The following is a 15,625-nucleotide window of genomic DNA, read 5'->3' as shown; positions in this document are numbered from 1 at the left end:
GGGACCTGTTATTTTCAAGACGGAAGTTTCTAGTGTTGTTCAGGACAGCAGGAGGGCAAGGTGTTTAACAGGACAGCCATCAAATGGATACCACTGCAGTTTTAATGTTTGCCTCCTTGATGTGAAAAATAACTTGAAAACAATGATGTTTTGATTCAGCCACCAATTTGGATATTTACAAACTGGCTCTGCTGAGCTTCCATCTTTTCAACCAGATACTTGTTCCCAACAGCAATATGCAACGAGGGAAAATGACCCATAAGCTCTGATCAGTGCAGCCTCATGCTCAGGAAACTGTTCAGAGTGGGATTTGTGGTGAGAAAGAGTTGGAGAGATCAACAGTTTAAATAAATGGGACTTGTTTATTTTTAAGGTGATGTAAGCGTTATGTATTCGCCAGTTTGCTGCATATCTTATATATCTCAGAGCAATAAGATTTTTATTTTATTCGTTCACGGGATGTGGGCTTCACTGGCTGGGCCAGCATTTATTGCCTATCCCTAATTGCCCTTGAGGAGGTGGTGGTAAGCTGCCTTCTTGAACCGCTGCAGTCCATGTCATGTAGGTACACCCACAGTGCTGTTAGGGAGGGAGTTCCAGGATTTTGACCCAGCGACAGGGAAGGAACGGCGATATGTTTTCAAGTCAGGATGGTGATTGACTTGGAGAGGCACCTCCAGGCCGTGGTGTTCGCATCTATCTGCTGCCCTTGTTCTTCTAGATGGTAGTGGTCGTGGGTTTGGAAGGTGATATCTAAGGAGCTTTGGTGATGACATTATTTCTACAAATTTATTTACAGTACTTAAAATATGTCTGCAATCACAGCATTTCTATGCACATGCTCTCAGCCCAAAATCCAGATCTGTTCCTGGAACCTTCTGTATAATGTCACTTTCTTAAACTCTCTAGTTCTACCCGCAGGCTTAAGCAATCAAGCACAGTGAACATACATCAGTTAATAATAAGGTAATCAAACACAGATCAATTAAACCATTGAACATTTTTATCCCATAAAGAGTCTCCATGACAGGGCTGTAACACAAATCTAAATGGGTTTGTGATCACAGGATACAAATCCTAATCTGTGTTAGCTTCAGACTAATGCTGAATGTGCTTGTACTGAATAACTGCGATATTTTTACAGACACATGTGGGTCTGCAGTGAAATTGCATAGAGAAGGATTTGGCTCAAAAATGTTAAATGTACAAACAGGAAGTGCACCAACTTCTATCCTCACATCATATGAGTTTCCTTGATTTGTTTTCACAAATAATTGCACTCTATGAACCTGGCAGCTTCAATCCTCTGGACGGGATATGGAACATTCCTTTTTTTTAGGGTGGGGCTAGATGGTGGACGGATGCCTTGGTGCTGGTTTATATAATTATGGCTAACTTTTTATTCATTGTTATTCCCCTCCCTCCGTCTCCGCTTCCCTGCCCCTCCCCCGAAATCCCCCATCCACCCATCCCTGCAGGCTGATCAGCTGATGCTACATCACAAACAGACTGAGTGTGGCAAAGGGAAGTGCCCTTACGACCCACAACAGCGAGTGGCCTCAGCAATGATTGGTGAGTAAGCATTGGGTGAGGACAACGCTGAGGTTGCAACGAGACTGTGCATGCTGGGGCAGGCAGCGTGTGGGATGGTACGCCATTTCAGAAATGTTTATACTGGCAGAGTCTGCAGCTTGAGAGGAGAAAATCTGTTAAAACTATTACACTGTAGTAATACTCTTACAAGTGCCCACTATGTCCTTGGAAGAACCATACTAATATTTTTGTATAAATAATAGGCTGTATGGGATTTGTGACAAGTGCAAGTTTACACAGCTGGAGGTGGCACTGCCCTTATGCGCACTTGGGTCAGCATCAGGGAATTCTTGGTCCAGAGTTAACATTTGTGGACATGCCTTGAGTGTCTTGAGCATCCAGCATAGACTGAGTGTTTGTTCTGGAAAATTCCTCAACAGTAGTACTGACACACATGGACTGGAACAAGATTAGCAGTCACAGCATCTATACTGACCCAGATCTCCCCACTCGACCCATTGACAGATTAGGTGTAATGTAACTCTCTACATCGTCTGAATGGCATGCTTTGGTGTCAACCTCAGGACATTATGTGATGTTTTCCAGCCCTTATGTTATGTATCACTGCAGGCTTCGAGTGACACTGCCCATTCATCACCAACTTATTTACAGTTCTGTGCTTTGGCCTCATGGCCTGAAGGGAACAGAGTTAAGCTTGTCTGAATGCACAGGATTCTTAGTTTAGTATTGGAATCTAGATTCCTGAAATGAAAGGATAGTGTCAACTCGGTTGCCACTCGTCAAAATGTGTACTTAGTTGAACTTGAACTTGAATTGGGCCCCAGAATTGAAAGGCTAACGTTCAAATTCATAAAGTCTGTATAAAATGTCAGTGTTGTATTGAAACTTATTCAATGGATGGTGTTCAGCAAGCTCTGGAGCTGACATCCATGTTATAAGAGCCTTGATAAGTAACTATGTGACTGTATAGCGGCTGTAATAGACTATTGTCTTTTGGAATAGTCAAGTGGAGTGTACCCTCCACCTAACTTGACACTTCCATTCTCCACACATACCTTCTGCAATGACTTCACCTTTTGGATGTTTGTGAAACTGTGGTTATCTGATTGGATAATCTAGTCTTGGCTGCCAAGTGACAATGTCCATTGCAAAAAGCTTTGGACCCTGTGCTCCACCTCTGCTTGTTCACCTACTCTTCTGGTTCTCTCCCTCTGCCTATGTTTTCCCACTGTCTGTTCTCTCTCTTTTCCTATTCTCCCACTCTACCCACTCTCCCGCTTCGCCCACTCTCCCGCTTTGTTCGCACTTCCGCTCCGCCCGCTCTCCTGCTCTGCCTGTGCTCCCACTCTCCCACTCTGCCTGTGCTCCCTATCTGTCTGTGTTTCTATTTCTCACTGGCCCATTTTATGTTAGAGGGATTTCACATGAATTCTCTTCTCCTGGATGTCCCTTGCCAACAAGAACAGGTGAGGCCTCCATAAGTGTGTAGATCTCTCCCTATACAGCCCTTCAGGAGACTGAGGCAAATCAGTGTACAATAATTCTCTGTGAAAGTGCATTATTATCCATGATTTCTAACATCATTACTCTCCCTGGGAGTGGACTATATGAGTTTAGGTGGCTCAGCTGTGATTCCACAGCACGGAACTTTTGACTTCTAGTCAAAGAAAATCTCAAAGGCTATTCTACATCACTTGATTCTTTGAAACCAGCAGGGGTATGACAGTACTTTCAGGTACCTTGGCAGATGGGCCGGAGTCATGGCGAGGCCAGGGTCATGTGTACATAGGCTCTCTACAGCAGGATGTTTATAGATAAGAGAGCGCGTCTCCTGCTCATTTGCTAATGAGTACTGCATGACACAACTTAGAAAATCACTGCAGCAGGAGCGTTGTTTTTTGAGTAGAATCTGTGCAAGCCCACAATCACAATTAAATGGAAAGAAAGACTTGCATTCATACAATCTCAGGACAATCAATGAAATACTTATGAAGTGCAGTAGCTGTTGAAATGTAGGAAATGCGGCAGTCAACTGGTACACAGCTCCCAGAAATAGCAATAAGCAGATTAATAGTTTTAGTGATGTTAAATTAAGAGGCAAATATTATATAACACATCAAATTAATTGGTTCTGAGCACATTCAGATATTTTTAAGTGTTGTGAGAAGGTGTTATATAAATTTAAGCTCTTTCAGCATTTGAAAAGCATTACGCTAGATTTTTGGTAACAAGTGGCATGTTTGTCAAGTTGAGGGACGTTACTAGTAGGGAATGGAGCATTATTCTCACTTTGCACATGCTCCCAGGATTTGGGGTCAGGTAGGTCTGGGGCTCATATGTGACATGGGTTAATTGCATTGTAAACTGCTCTCTGTCCAATGAAAGGCTCTACCACCAACCCCACTGCACCAGTCTGGCATTTCCATTCCCTGCTCCAGCTGCCCCGAAGCCATTTAACACTCCAATGAGTATTAATTTACTGGGGATGGGACTTCCGCAGGAAGGGAAACCCTGCCATCTTAAAAATCCTGGCCTATGTTGCATGTGAAGTGCATAATGAGTAAATATTAAATGATAACTTATGCTTGAAAGGACCATTTGCAGTGTCTTGCTCCTGTATTGCAGTGCTAGTCTTGTCAGGCTGCCAAAAAGCAAATCTGAAGAATAATCCTGGATTCAAATACTGTAGTCTTGGTCTAGCAGGATCATGTTACATAAAACACCGCTCGTAAGGTGAAAGACTTTTGGGTCTCCTATTTTCTCGCTGCTTGCATGATTTCAAGAGTCGTCCTTGCAGTCTCAGACAGCAGCAGGAGCTTTTCTTCAAACCCTGTCACCACCATTGATGGGAACTTGCATGACGGGGCTCTATGAAATGCACATGTTGCCCCCTTGCACTCTTGTCGTTCCTTAGAAGGAACTGGGCTGAGACTGCTCCATTCACCAGAAGGGAAGAGAGAGCGTGGGAGGCGATAACGTCAGCCTGCTGTGGCTTCAGTCCCAGATGTGAAGGGACAGCGTGCTAACTCATTGCATCATGCCGTCCCTGGAGCAATAAATTCACTCCTGCCCCCCACCCCATAAATGTTGATGTGAGTGCAGAGATGAGGGCAACAGCTAAAGTTCGCTTGTGGGATCCTTTGTTAGGAGAAGATTGCTGGAGGCATATTCCCAGTTGTCCTGTGACACTGGAACACACACAAAGCACGGCACATCCTTGTCTGTTGACTGCAGAATTCTGCATCCTCTTGGTGTGTGTATGTGTGTGGCCAGAATTTTATGGCCTCACCGTGGCGGGGACAGGGCCATAAAATGCGGCGAGCCATTCTAAATTCCATTGGCTTCGGCGGGAATGTAAAATCCCTCTGTCGTAAAATTTTGCCACGTATGTGCATGTTTGATTGTGTGTGTGTGTGTCAGTCAGTGTAGGACGATCCAGCATAGTGATGGAACAGCTGCTGGCTGGTAATCAGAGCTCTGAATTCTAAGATGCCCTATGGGTGACACATGAGGAGGAAAAAATTGGTCTCAATCTGTTTCTTCTTTGTCACACTACACAAAAGCCAGCCATTTCCCATAGATCTCCAATTATGGTCCCCCATCACAAAGTATTGTGATTTATTGTGAGGGCTGGTCTGGAAGGACAGACTTCTGCTGGCTCAGGAAAACCTGCACAACTGTCCTACCAGCTGTCATTCAAGGAACCGTTTGGCTGCAGCCTCTTGCTCCACAATTTGCTGTGCGAATGTGTATTACTGAGAGTCTTGCGGGCTCGGAATGCTGGAAATATCAAACTGCCATGCCCCCCTCCAAACCTACCAAGTGTCACATGATATTAGAATTGTGGAGACATTCGAAGTGTGTGGCATGCTTACAGGGCCCAAGGGTTTTGAAGCTCACTAAGAGCAGACTGGATTATGTCAAAAATCTGACATCAAAAAATGTGTTAACATTTCAATCCAAGGCTGGATTAATGCACAGACAATCTGGGCACCAGCCTGAGGCACCCCCAAGGAAACAAGAGGGAGATGCCCTAATAGTTCAATGAAAATTGCTACAACAACAACTTGTATTTATGTAGCGCCTTTAATGTAGCCAAATGTCCCATGTTTTGCAGGGGCATTATGAGATAAAATTTCCAATTTTAGTCACCTAAAGAGACAATTGGAAAGGTGGCCAAAAGATTGGTCAAAGAAGCATGGTAGCACAGTGGTTGTGTTACTGGACTAGTAATCCACAGAGTGGGACTAATGATCTAGAGCCATGAGTTCAAATCCCACCACGGAAGCTGAGAAATTTCAATTCAGTTAATTAAATAAATTTGGCATTTTAAAAAAATGTTAGCATCAGTAATGATGATAATAAAATATACATAATCCCATCTTGTTCACTAGTGTCCTTCAGGGAAGGGGAGCTGTCACGCTTACCCAATCTGGCATATCTGTCACTCCAGACCCATTATATTGTGGTTGAAAATTAACTGAAAAGGCCTAGCAAGACACTCAAACCACTATGACAAACTATATTAAGGATAAACACTCGCAATCAACCTAGACATCAGGTTTGGACTTGACAAAGACACACATCCAGCTATGCAAAGTTCTCCACACTAATGTCTGGGGGCCTTCTGTTAAAATTGGGGGAGCTGTCCTATAGACTAGTCCAGTATGACATAGTCATACTCACTTAATTATACCTTACCAATGTCCCAGACTCCTCCAATACCATCCCTGGGTATCTCCTGTCCCACTGGCAGGGCAGACCCGGCAGAGGGTTGTATACAGTCGGGAGAGAATTGCCCTGGGAGTTCTCAACCTTGACTCAGGACCCCATGAAGTCTCCTGGCAGCAGGCCAAACATGAGCAATGAAACCTCCTGCTGATTACCACCTACTGCCCTCCCTCAGTTGATGAATCAGTACTCATCCATGTTGAACACCACTTGGAGGAAGCACTGAGGGTGGCAAGGGTGCAGAATATACTCTGGGTGGGGGACTTCAGTGTCCATCATCAAAGGTGGCTCGGTAGCACCACTACTGACCGAGCTGGCTGAGTCCTAAAGAACATAGCTGCTAGACTGGGACTGTGGTAGGTGGTGAGGGAACCAACAAGAGTGAAAAACATACTTGACCTTATCCTCCCCAATCTACCTGTTGCAGATACATCTGTCCATGACAGTATTGGTAGAAGTGACCACTGCACAGTCGTTGTGGAGACAAAGTCCCACCTTCACACTGAGTATATCCTCTATCGTGTTGTGTGGCACTACCATAATGCTAAATGAGATAGATTTTGAACACATCTAACAGCTCAAAATTTGGCATCCATGAGGTGGGTGGGCCATCAGCAGTAGCAGAATTGTATTCAATCACAATTTGTAACCTCATGGCCTGGTTTATCTCCCACCCACTCTACCATTATCATCAAGCCAGGGGACCAACCATAGTACAATGAAGATTGTAGAAGAGCTTGCCAGGAGCAGTACCAGGCATACCTAAAAGTGAGGTGCCAACCAGGTGAATCTACAACACTTACTAGAATGCTAAGCAACTAAAGCTGCATGTTATGGACAGAGCTCAGCTACCCTACAACCAACAGATCAGATCAAAGCTCTGCAGCCCTGCCACACCAAGTTGTGAATGGTGGTGGAGAATTAAACAGGTCAATAGCGGCAAACATCAGCACATGTATGTAAAAGACAAGGCTGGAGTATTTGCAACCATCTTCAGCCAGAAGTGCCAAGTGGATGATGAATTTTAGCCTCCTCCTGCAGTTCCCAACATCACAGATGCCAGTCTTCTGCCTATCTGATTCTTCCACATGTTATCAAGAAACAGTTGAGTGCACTGGATATGGTAGCTTAATAGACCAGAAATTATAACTGGACTAGCCATATAAATAATGCGGCCTCAAGAGCTGGGGATTCTGCGGTGAGTGGCTTAACTCTTGACTCCCCAAAACCTTTCCAGCGCCTACAAGGCACAAGTCAGGAGTGTCATGGAATACTCCCAACTTGCCTGGATAAATGCAGCTCCAACAACACTCAAGAAACTGGACACCAGAACAAAGCAGCCCACTTGATTGGCACCCCATCCACATTCACTCCCTCCACCCCTAATGCACCATGGCTGCAGCATGTACCATTTACAAAGATACACTGCTGCAACTTTCCAAAGCTTCTTTGACAAACCTGGGACCTCCACAGCCTAGGAGGACAAGGGCAGCAGATGCATGGGAACACCACCAAATTCAAATTTCCTCCCAAGTCACACACCATCCTGACTTAGAACTGTATTACCATTCCTTCACTGTCACTGGGTCAAAATCCTGGAACTCCGTAATAGCATTGTGGGTGTAACTGCACCACGTGGACTGCAGTGGTTCAAGAAAGTGGCTCAGCGCCAACTTTTCAAGGGGAGTTAGGGATGGGCAATGAATGCTGGCAGCAACACCCACATCCCATGAAAAAAAAAAATGCCTTTTAAAAAGTAACTTAAAAGAGGAGAGAGAGGTGGAGAGTGAACAAGGTTTAGGAAGGGAATTCCAGAGCTTAGTGCCGAGGGAGTTGAAGGCATCTACCCTGACTGTAGGCACAGTTCTTCCTCCTCTTGCCTTGACTGTTGGTTGAGAGTTTGTATCCACTGCCTCACAGTTAAGACCCCTTGTTCCCTTTTTCGACAGAACAGTCTCCAAGATGGGCTGAGCAGCAGCAGGAATCAGCCACTGCTGCAGGGCAGTCACTCTGACATTTGCACCTTGCGCGATAACTCAGGGAAAATAAACCATTTTTATGCAGCTGTTTTCAGCAGTAAAGACTGTTTGTAGTGAATGACTAATATCTGACCTCTCTTGCCTGAGAACAGTAAAGTCTGTTTTGATTTTTACAATAGTTTCATACCAAAATGTCCAAGGACTGTCATGTGCAGCAACAGCATAAATCAGGAGATTGAAACTTCTCCTGACATGTTCAGATCATGTGTACCTGAGAAGCTGAAACCTGTGTTTTGCAAGCCTTGTTCTTATCATTAATGGCTTGCTAGAGTCTGGCATTGTTCTCTTGGATTAGAATGATGCTCATGTGTTGCTGCTTTTCAAAAAGCTTGACAAGTCAGATCATAAATTCATAAGGAATAGGAGCAGGAGTAGGCTATTTGGCCCATTGAGCCTGCTCCACCATTCATTAAGATCATGATTAATCTAGTTGTGACCTTAACTCCATTTTCCTGCCTGTCTTTCATAACCCTTGACTCTCTTGTTGATCGAAAATCTGTCTAACTCAGCCTTAGATATATCCAATGACCCAGCCTCCACTGCTCTCTGGGGAAGGGAATTCCAAACTTTAACGACCCTTTGAGAGAAGAAATTCCTCCCCCTCTCCATCTTAAATGGGAGACCCCTTATCTTTAAACTGTGCCCCCAGTTCTAGATTCCCCTACAAAGGGAAACATCAAGGAAACTACAGGCCCAAGAGTCTTATGTCAATCATAGGCATGACATTTAAAGTGATCGCAAGAGATGCTCTCTTCACTCACCTGATTAGGGAACATATTATTGGAAAAGGTTAAATTTAGCTCATCTATTAGAATTTTTTTGAGGAAGTTACAAGGTTCATCGATGAGGACACCCCGGTAGGTGTTGGCTACATGGACTTTCAGAAAGTAATTGATAATTAGCCCACAGCAAGTTACACTATAAGACAGAATCTTGTGGTATCAGTGGGGGCTATTAGAATGGATCAGGAATTAACTACATTCTCATAGGCAGAAAACTGTGCTTAATGGCTATGAATTATCTCAGAGGCTGGTTACTTGTGGTGCCCCCTTACTCATAATGTCCCGCAGCTGGGCATGTGAGTTGTTCGGTATAGGCAGACCTTCAGCTGTCTAGGCCTTAGGCTCCGGAGTTTCCTCCCTAAATCTCTATGACTTTCTACCCCTCTTTCCTCTTTAAAAATGCTGCTTAAAATCTACTTAATTTATTTGGCCACCTGCCCTAATATTTCCTTATGTGGCCGAGTGTCTAACTGTACTTCATAACGCTCATGTGAAGCATCTTGGGATGTTTTATTATGTTAAGAGGTACTATATAAAGATAAACTGTCATGTTATTATAATATAATACCTTGGGCTTATTTACTGTACAATATACAAGGCACCAATTGCTCATAAGAGATTGGGTAAACATGTGGGTTCATTTATTAAGACTTGACACGTGAGAACCGTTATACGTAGGTATAAAGCTTGAAGAAATCAGAGCTATGTGTGTGTGCTCTGCTCAAAGCAAAAAGCGAAACTAAGACTAGATCACATGACACACTTTCCTTCTAGTGATGTCATGCTGAAACTCCTTAAAGGCATATTGCAACAGTTGTATGGGTGCCTAATCGTGATGCTCCTGGGCTATCGCAGTTGAGCTGTGGGGAAGATTTTGGGATTTAACCCACAGCCTCCTGACTCACAGCACGGTGGACCATCAGCCAAGCCAAGTTGATCTAGAAAGTTTAGGCCAGGAGTCAGCCAGCTGACAGCTTTCCCATCACCATGAGCAGGTCTGTTTCCTGGTGCACTGCTGCTCACAATCCTTCTCACCTGGTCTCCTGAGATCAGTGGCATAGATCCTCAGGGAAATCAAAAAGCATTACCAGCAGCAATTAGTTTCAACATGTACTGTGATCTTCTTCAGTGCTTCGGTTTCTGGGCACTCTGACAGGCTGAGCTGTTATTCCGGGTCCTCGCACAGCATCTGTTGCCAAGACGACAGTTTCATTGCAACTGGCTTGTTTGTGCTGATGGTCTGTTCATCGCCCTTAGTCTCAAAATGACATTGGTAATTTTAATGCGCAACTGTTTAGTGCATTCATGACATCTGCACTTCTGGCTGAAGCAATAATGTATTCATTTCAAGTGGGTGGATACAGCAGACAGACCGTAACAAATATTCAAACACTAATATCACTAACAGTAATTCCTAGACTTGAAACTGTGCTGTCAAGTTACTCCCATACGAATTTGATGCTGGATACATTATGACTTCACAATGGAACTGTATGGGACAGATTTGAAGTCTGTGTGATATAGTAAAGTGGGTGATGCCAAAGCCATTTTCCATCTCTCCTGGCAATTTATTTCCTTTGAAGTCAATGTGAGAGATGGAAAATAAGCTGCCCATTTGCTTTCACCTGTTTTACACTATCGAACAAAGTCAGTATCTACCCCTTAGTTTTTAATTGTCCTCAATTAACTTCTCACTCATCGAAGTCAAACTTGACGCTGCCTTCATGAATCCAAAAAATAAATCCAAGGCACCTTTGGAACCGATGGGAGTCCAATGGAGGAGGATAGCAGTTGGCGAGGACTAGTAGGAATGCACAGAGGCTCAGGAACAATAAGCAATCATTACAGATTGACATAAACAACTGTTAGTCATAAACTCGGTGCATTTCTGATTCTGAGCTCAGTAAGGATGGAAATGATTTGCTCCAGGGTAAGATGTCCCTGGGCTGGTTCGATGGATAAAGGAATATATGGTAAATTAAGAGATACTCTCCACACTTTCAATTCCATTTATCTCTGTAAACTCCTCCAGCCCTAAAACCCTCTGAGATCTCTGCACTCCTCCAATTCTGGTCTCTTATGAACATGCCTGATTTAGTCAACTCACCCTATTGGCCATGCCTTCAGCTGTCTAAACCCCAAGTTTTCGAATTCTCTCCCTAAACCTAAACTCCTCTGCCTCTTTCTCTCTCTCTCTCTTTAAATTGCTCCTCTTTGACTTCTTTTGGTCACCTGTGGTTCGGTGTCAAATTTTGTTTGATAATGCCCTTGAAGCATCTGGGAATGTTTTGCTATGCTACATGCAAGTTGGTATTGTTGAAGTAAAGGGAACCACAACAAAATTTACCTGAGAGAAAAAAACCTGCATATTTCATAAAAGGGTCCTGTACCAGAGAGTTAAACTAGTCAGCACAGCTTTGGGGAGGAGCTAAGAGTCACCAAGTGGAATGCTGCCGGTGACCTCAGTTGACCAAAGGTCAGCAAAGGTCACAAGACCAATATGTGGATTGAAAATAAAAAATAGAGACCATCCGCCTTGGTTCACAGGCCAGCTGTTGCTCAGTTGGTAGCATTTTGGTTCTGAGTCACAAGGTCGGGAGTTTGAGCCCCATTCCAGAGACTTGAGTACTTAAGCTAAGCTGATACTGTGGTGAGTGCCACACTGTCGGAAGTGCCGCCTTATGGATGAGACTTTAAACTGATGATTTCTGTTCGAGGTGGTTAACAAATCCATGCATGTATGCAGGTAAGGCACATGGTCGTCAAAACTATTTAAAGCTATCTACATCACTGTAAAGCAACTAATGAATATACGAACATACAAATTAAGAGCAGGAATAACAGCCCTTCAGCCTGCTCTGCCATTCAATAAGATCATGGCTGATCTAATTTTAACCTCAACTCCACATTCCTGCCTACCCCCAATAAGCCTTCACCCCCTTGCGTATCAAGAATTTATCTACTTCTTAAAGATATTCAAAAACCCTGCCTCAACCACTTTTTGAGGAAGAGTGTTCCAAAGCCTCACAACCCTCTGAGAGAAAAATTTCTCCTCGTCTCTGTCTTAAATGGGTGACCCCTTATTTTTAAACAGTGACACCTAGTTCTAGATTCTCCCAAAAGAGGAAACATCATTTCCACATTCACTCTGTCAAGACCCCTTGGGATCTTATATGTTTCAATCAAGTTACCTCTTTCTCTTCTAAACTTGACCAGATACAAGCCTAGCCTATCCAGCCTTTCCTCAGAAGATAACCCTCCCATTCCACGTATTAATCTAGTAAACCTTCTCTGAACTGCTTCCAATGCATTTACACCTTTTCCCTAAATAAGGAGACCAGTACTGTACACTACTCCAGATGTGGCCTCACCAATGCCCTGTATAACTGAAGCATAACCTCCCTATTCTTGTATTCAACTCCCCTCACAATAAACGATAACAGAATGATAAGCCTTAAACATAAATTGGTTCATCCTGTTTCACCCAATGTTTAAAGGCTCTATTATTGGAATGAACCTTCCCGCAGACGTCAGCACTGACCCCGCCCCACACCATGTCGGGACCACATGTGGGTGCTGAGCCCACACATGGGGCAGAATTTTTCATATAGCGGGCAGGCTCAGCAGGAGCGGGTGGGAGCGGTCGCCATTTTACACGGGCGGGCCAATGAATGCCTGCCCCAGCGTAATGCGTGACCGGTAGTGCTCAGCACTACCTGTGGGGCGGGGGGGAGGAGGGGGATTCGGGGCCAGTGCTCTTTCGTGCATGCGTGCGAAAGAGCACAGCAATCTCTCTGAGGCACGGAGCTGCCTCAGGGAGGTTGAATCGATATTAAAATAATTAAATAAAACGTTTAAACATTTATTTAAACATGTCCCCTCATGTGACTGTGTCATATGAGATGGGATATGTTTTTATATTTATGATAATATTTTATTTATTTAATAAAAGCTTTAGGAAACCTCATCCCGCCCGTGGATGAGGTTTCCTAAAAAACGCGAAGGCCGCTTGACTTTTTCGCCTGCCTGCCAACCTTAAGGTTGGACGGGCAGCGTTAACAATTACATCAATTACTTTCTTATTGGCCTTAATAGGCTGTTTATATATCGGCGGGCGCGCAGCCGACTCTAGCGCGCCCGCCGAACATAACATCGCTACTCAGCGTGATGACGTCGGGATACACGCCCGACATCATCACGTATGATTTTATGCATCGGCGTGTCGGGCCCGCCCCGCACGCTGACTGAAAATTTCTGCCCATGGCCTCAGTGTGTCCATCGGACCTGTGGCAGCCTCATAATTGGCCACTACCTTGTTCACTACCCAATTAAGAACTCTAGCCCTAAAGGTCACAGATAATGGGCTAAATTTTCCTGGCCCTGTGGACCAGGGAAGGAGGTCCAATAGGATGGCCCTCAGTGATGTCCAGACAACAGCCCCATGGGGAGAAGTGAGCGCTGCTGGAAAGGAAAGAGATTTAAGGAGCACCTCAAGATGGAGGCATTCACAAAGGCCTCCCTCCTCAGCTGAAATAAAAGATTAGCCTTAGGGTGGAAGTTGACTCCTCCAGAGGAGTACCTGAAGCTGCTCCTGGATCCCTGTGAGTATTATGGCCCACTATTGTAACTGATTAACACAGCCGCCTATGGCCTACTGACCTGCCAGCGGGAGGGTGCCTCTGCATCACTGGTGAACACCTGAAACTCTGTCAGGCCCGAGCAATACCAGGAAAGTTCCAGCGCTGGGGGAAAATGGCCCTTGATTTGGGCCTTCCTAGGCTTCAATGCCTGCCCGCCTCTGTGGAGAAGTTTCAGATTCCCATGACAGCCTGCCCCTTGGAAAGTCGCCTGGAGGCGGGACATTTGGGAACCACCCCAATGGGGTTTCCTGCCGTTTTCCCATACTGCCGCTCCTGCCCCCGCACCCTGACCACCTCGCCTCCAAACCCATCTGCACGAGGCCAAGCAAATTCAGCCCATTATCTCTGATCTTTAGGATTAGAGTTACAGGCATTGTAAATTCATCTACAAAATCTTTTCGTGCTAGCCTGTGAGACAGGTTTCCATACTGCATGGCTAATAGAAAGAAAAAACAGACATGTATATAGTGCCTTTCATGACCTCAGAACACTCCAAAGTGCTTTAAAGCCAATAAAGTACTCCTGGGGTGTAGACACTGTTGTAATGTAGGCAAAGTGACAATGAATTTGAAGGATTTCCTTCCTAAATGACACAGCTCTAATTATAAGATTGTTCTGAACTCACCCATCAAAGGCAGAGGAACTCTACATTCCTCAATTCTGGCCTCTTGCGCATCCCTGATTTTAATCATCCCGTCATTGGAGGCTGTGCCTTCAATCACTAGGACCCAAGTGCTGCAATTCTCATTAAAACTCCCTGAGTCTCTAATTATCTCTCCACTTTAAGACACTCCTTGAAACCTACATCTTTGACCAAGCTTTTGATCACCATTCCTATTATCTCCTTATGTGACTTGGCGTTACATTTTGACTGATTACGGTCTTGTGAAATGTGTGGGATGTTCTGCTACATCAAAGATGCTATGTAAATGCAAATTGTTATTGTTGTAATGGGGCAGAGGGAACTACAGAGGGAGAGGAGAGGAAAGTTCAATAGAATTGGGGTTAACATCTTCACAGTGGAGCCACGCAAAGCGGCAAGTATCAGGAAGGAAGCAGATGAAATGGTGGTTCGACTCCAGAAAAAAACATCAGTTAATTGGATCTCTGACGTCCTTACATGTTAATAATTTCATCCCACATCTTCTGATTTATTTTTATTGAGATATGCTTTGCAATATGCTATGTTTCAGAAACAAATGAAAAGTTCACAGCTGCCCGTTGCATTCTTGTGTTTTTCCCACAAAGTCTGTAATTAAAGACTTGGATCTCTGTGCATGGTGACATTGGTGCTTTTGAAATTGGCTTGTTTCGGCCACAATAGGAAGGATTACTGCCACTTTCAAAAGAAACCTCGGGTTGACCACAGGGCAGGGAAATGCTTGCCACGTATGGGCCTGGTTTTTAACTCCAGCCAAGTGGGTAGCGGCAGGGTTACCAATTCTTGAGAAATAAAAGAAAAGGGACATTTTGATCCTGGGACTGAGGGCGAGTGCGGTTGGGGCACTGGTGACCATAGCAACAGGGCGTGATCATAACTCCCCCTGGTGGACGAAGACCACAATGCCCTTGCTAACAAAGAAAACCGAGGCAATCGAGGAGCTCCCCTGCTCCGTGTCCCACAGGCTGTCCTGGAAACAAGGAACGAAAGGCATCCCTTAAGGGATAAACAGTCAAAATAAGGGACAATCCCTTAAAATACGGGACAGTTGATCACCCTGGGTACTGGAATGAGTTGGAAACATGCCCACCTTTCCCAAAAGCAGGAGATTGTAACTCTCGGGCTTTATTTAAATCGCATCTACCAATTTCCCACCTGTCAACACAGTACGAGGAGGGATCGGGTTCCAGGGTAGGATTACCAACTCTGGCTGGACAT

At 44.6% G+C, this 15,625-nt stretch overlaps 1 protein-coding gene across 2 annotated transcripts in view; it reads left to right on the top strand.

The window, feature by feature from the left end:
* sema3h (sema domain, immunoglobulin domain (Ig), short basic domain, secreted, (semaphorin) 3H) overlaps positions 1-15,625 on the top strand; it is a 203,875-nt gene that overhangs the window by 141,659 nt on the left and 46,591 nt on the right. For both annotated transcript variants that reach the window (XM_078543789.1, XM_078543788.1), the window contains one exon: positions 1,479-1,572. In XM_078543789.1, the coding sequence (XP_078399915.1) occupies positions 1,479-1,572 (94 nt within the window). The remainder of the gene's footprint in view (positions 1-1,478; positions 1,573-15,625) is intronic.

The sequence above is a fragment of the Cetorhinus maximus genome, chromosome 6 (assembly GCF_964194155.1).
Source record: "Cetorhinus maximus chromosome 6, sCetMax3.hap1.1, whole genome shotgun sequence".
NCBI lineage: Eukaryota > Metazoa > Chordata > Chondrichthyes > Lamniformes > Cetorhinidae > Cetorhinus > Cetorhinus maximus.
Note: the sequence above shows the minus strand (reverse complement) of the source record. Positions and strands in the feature narration are given on the sequence as shown.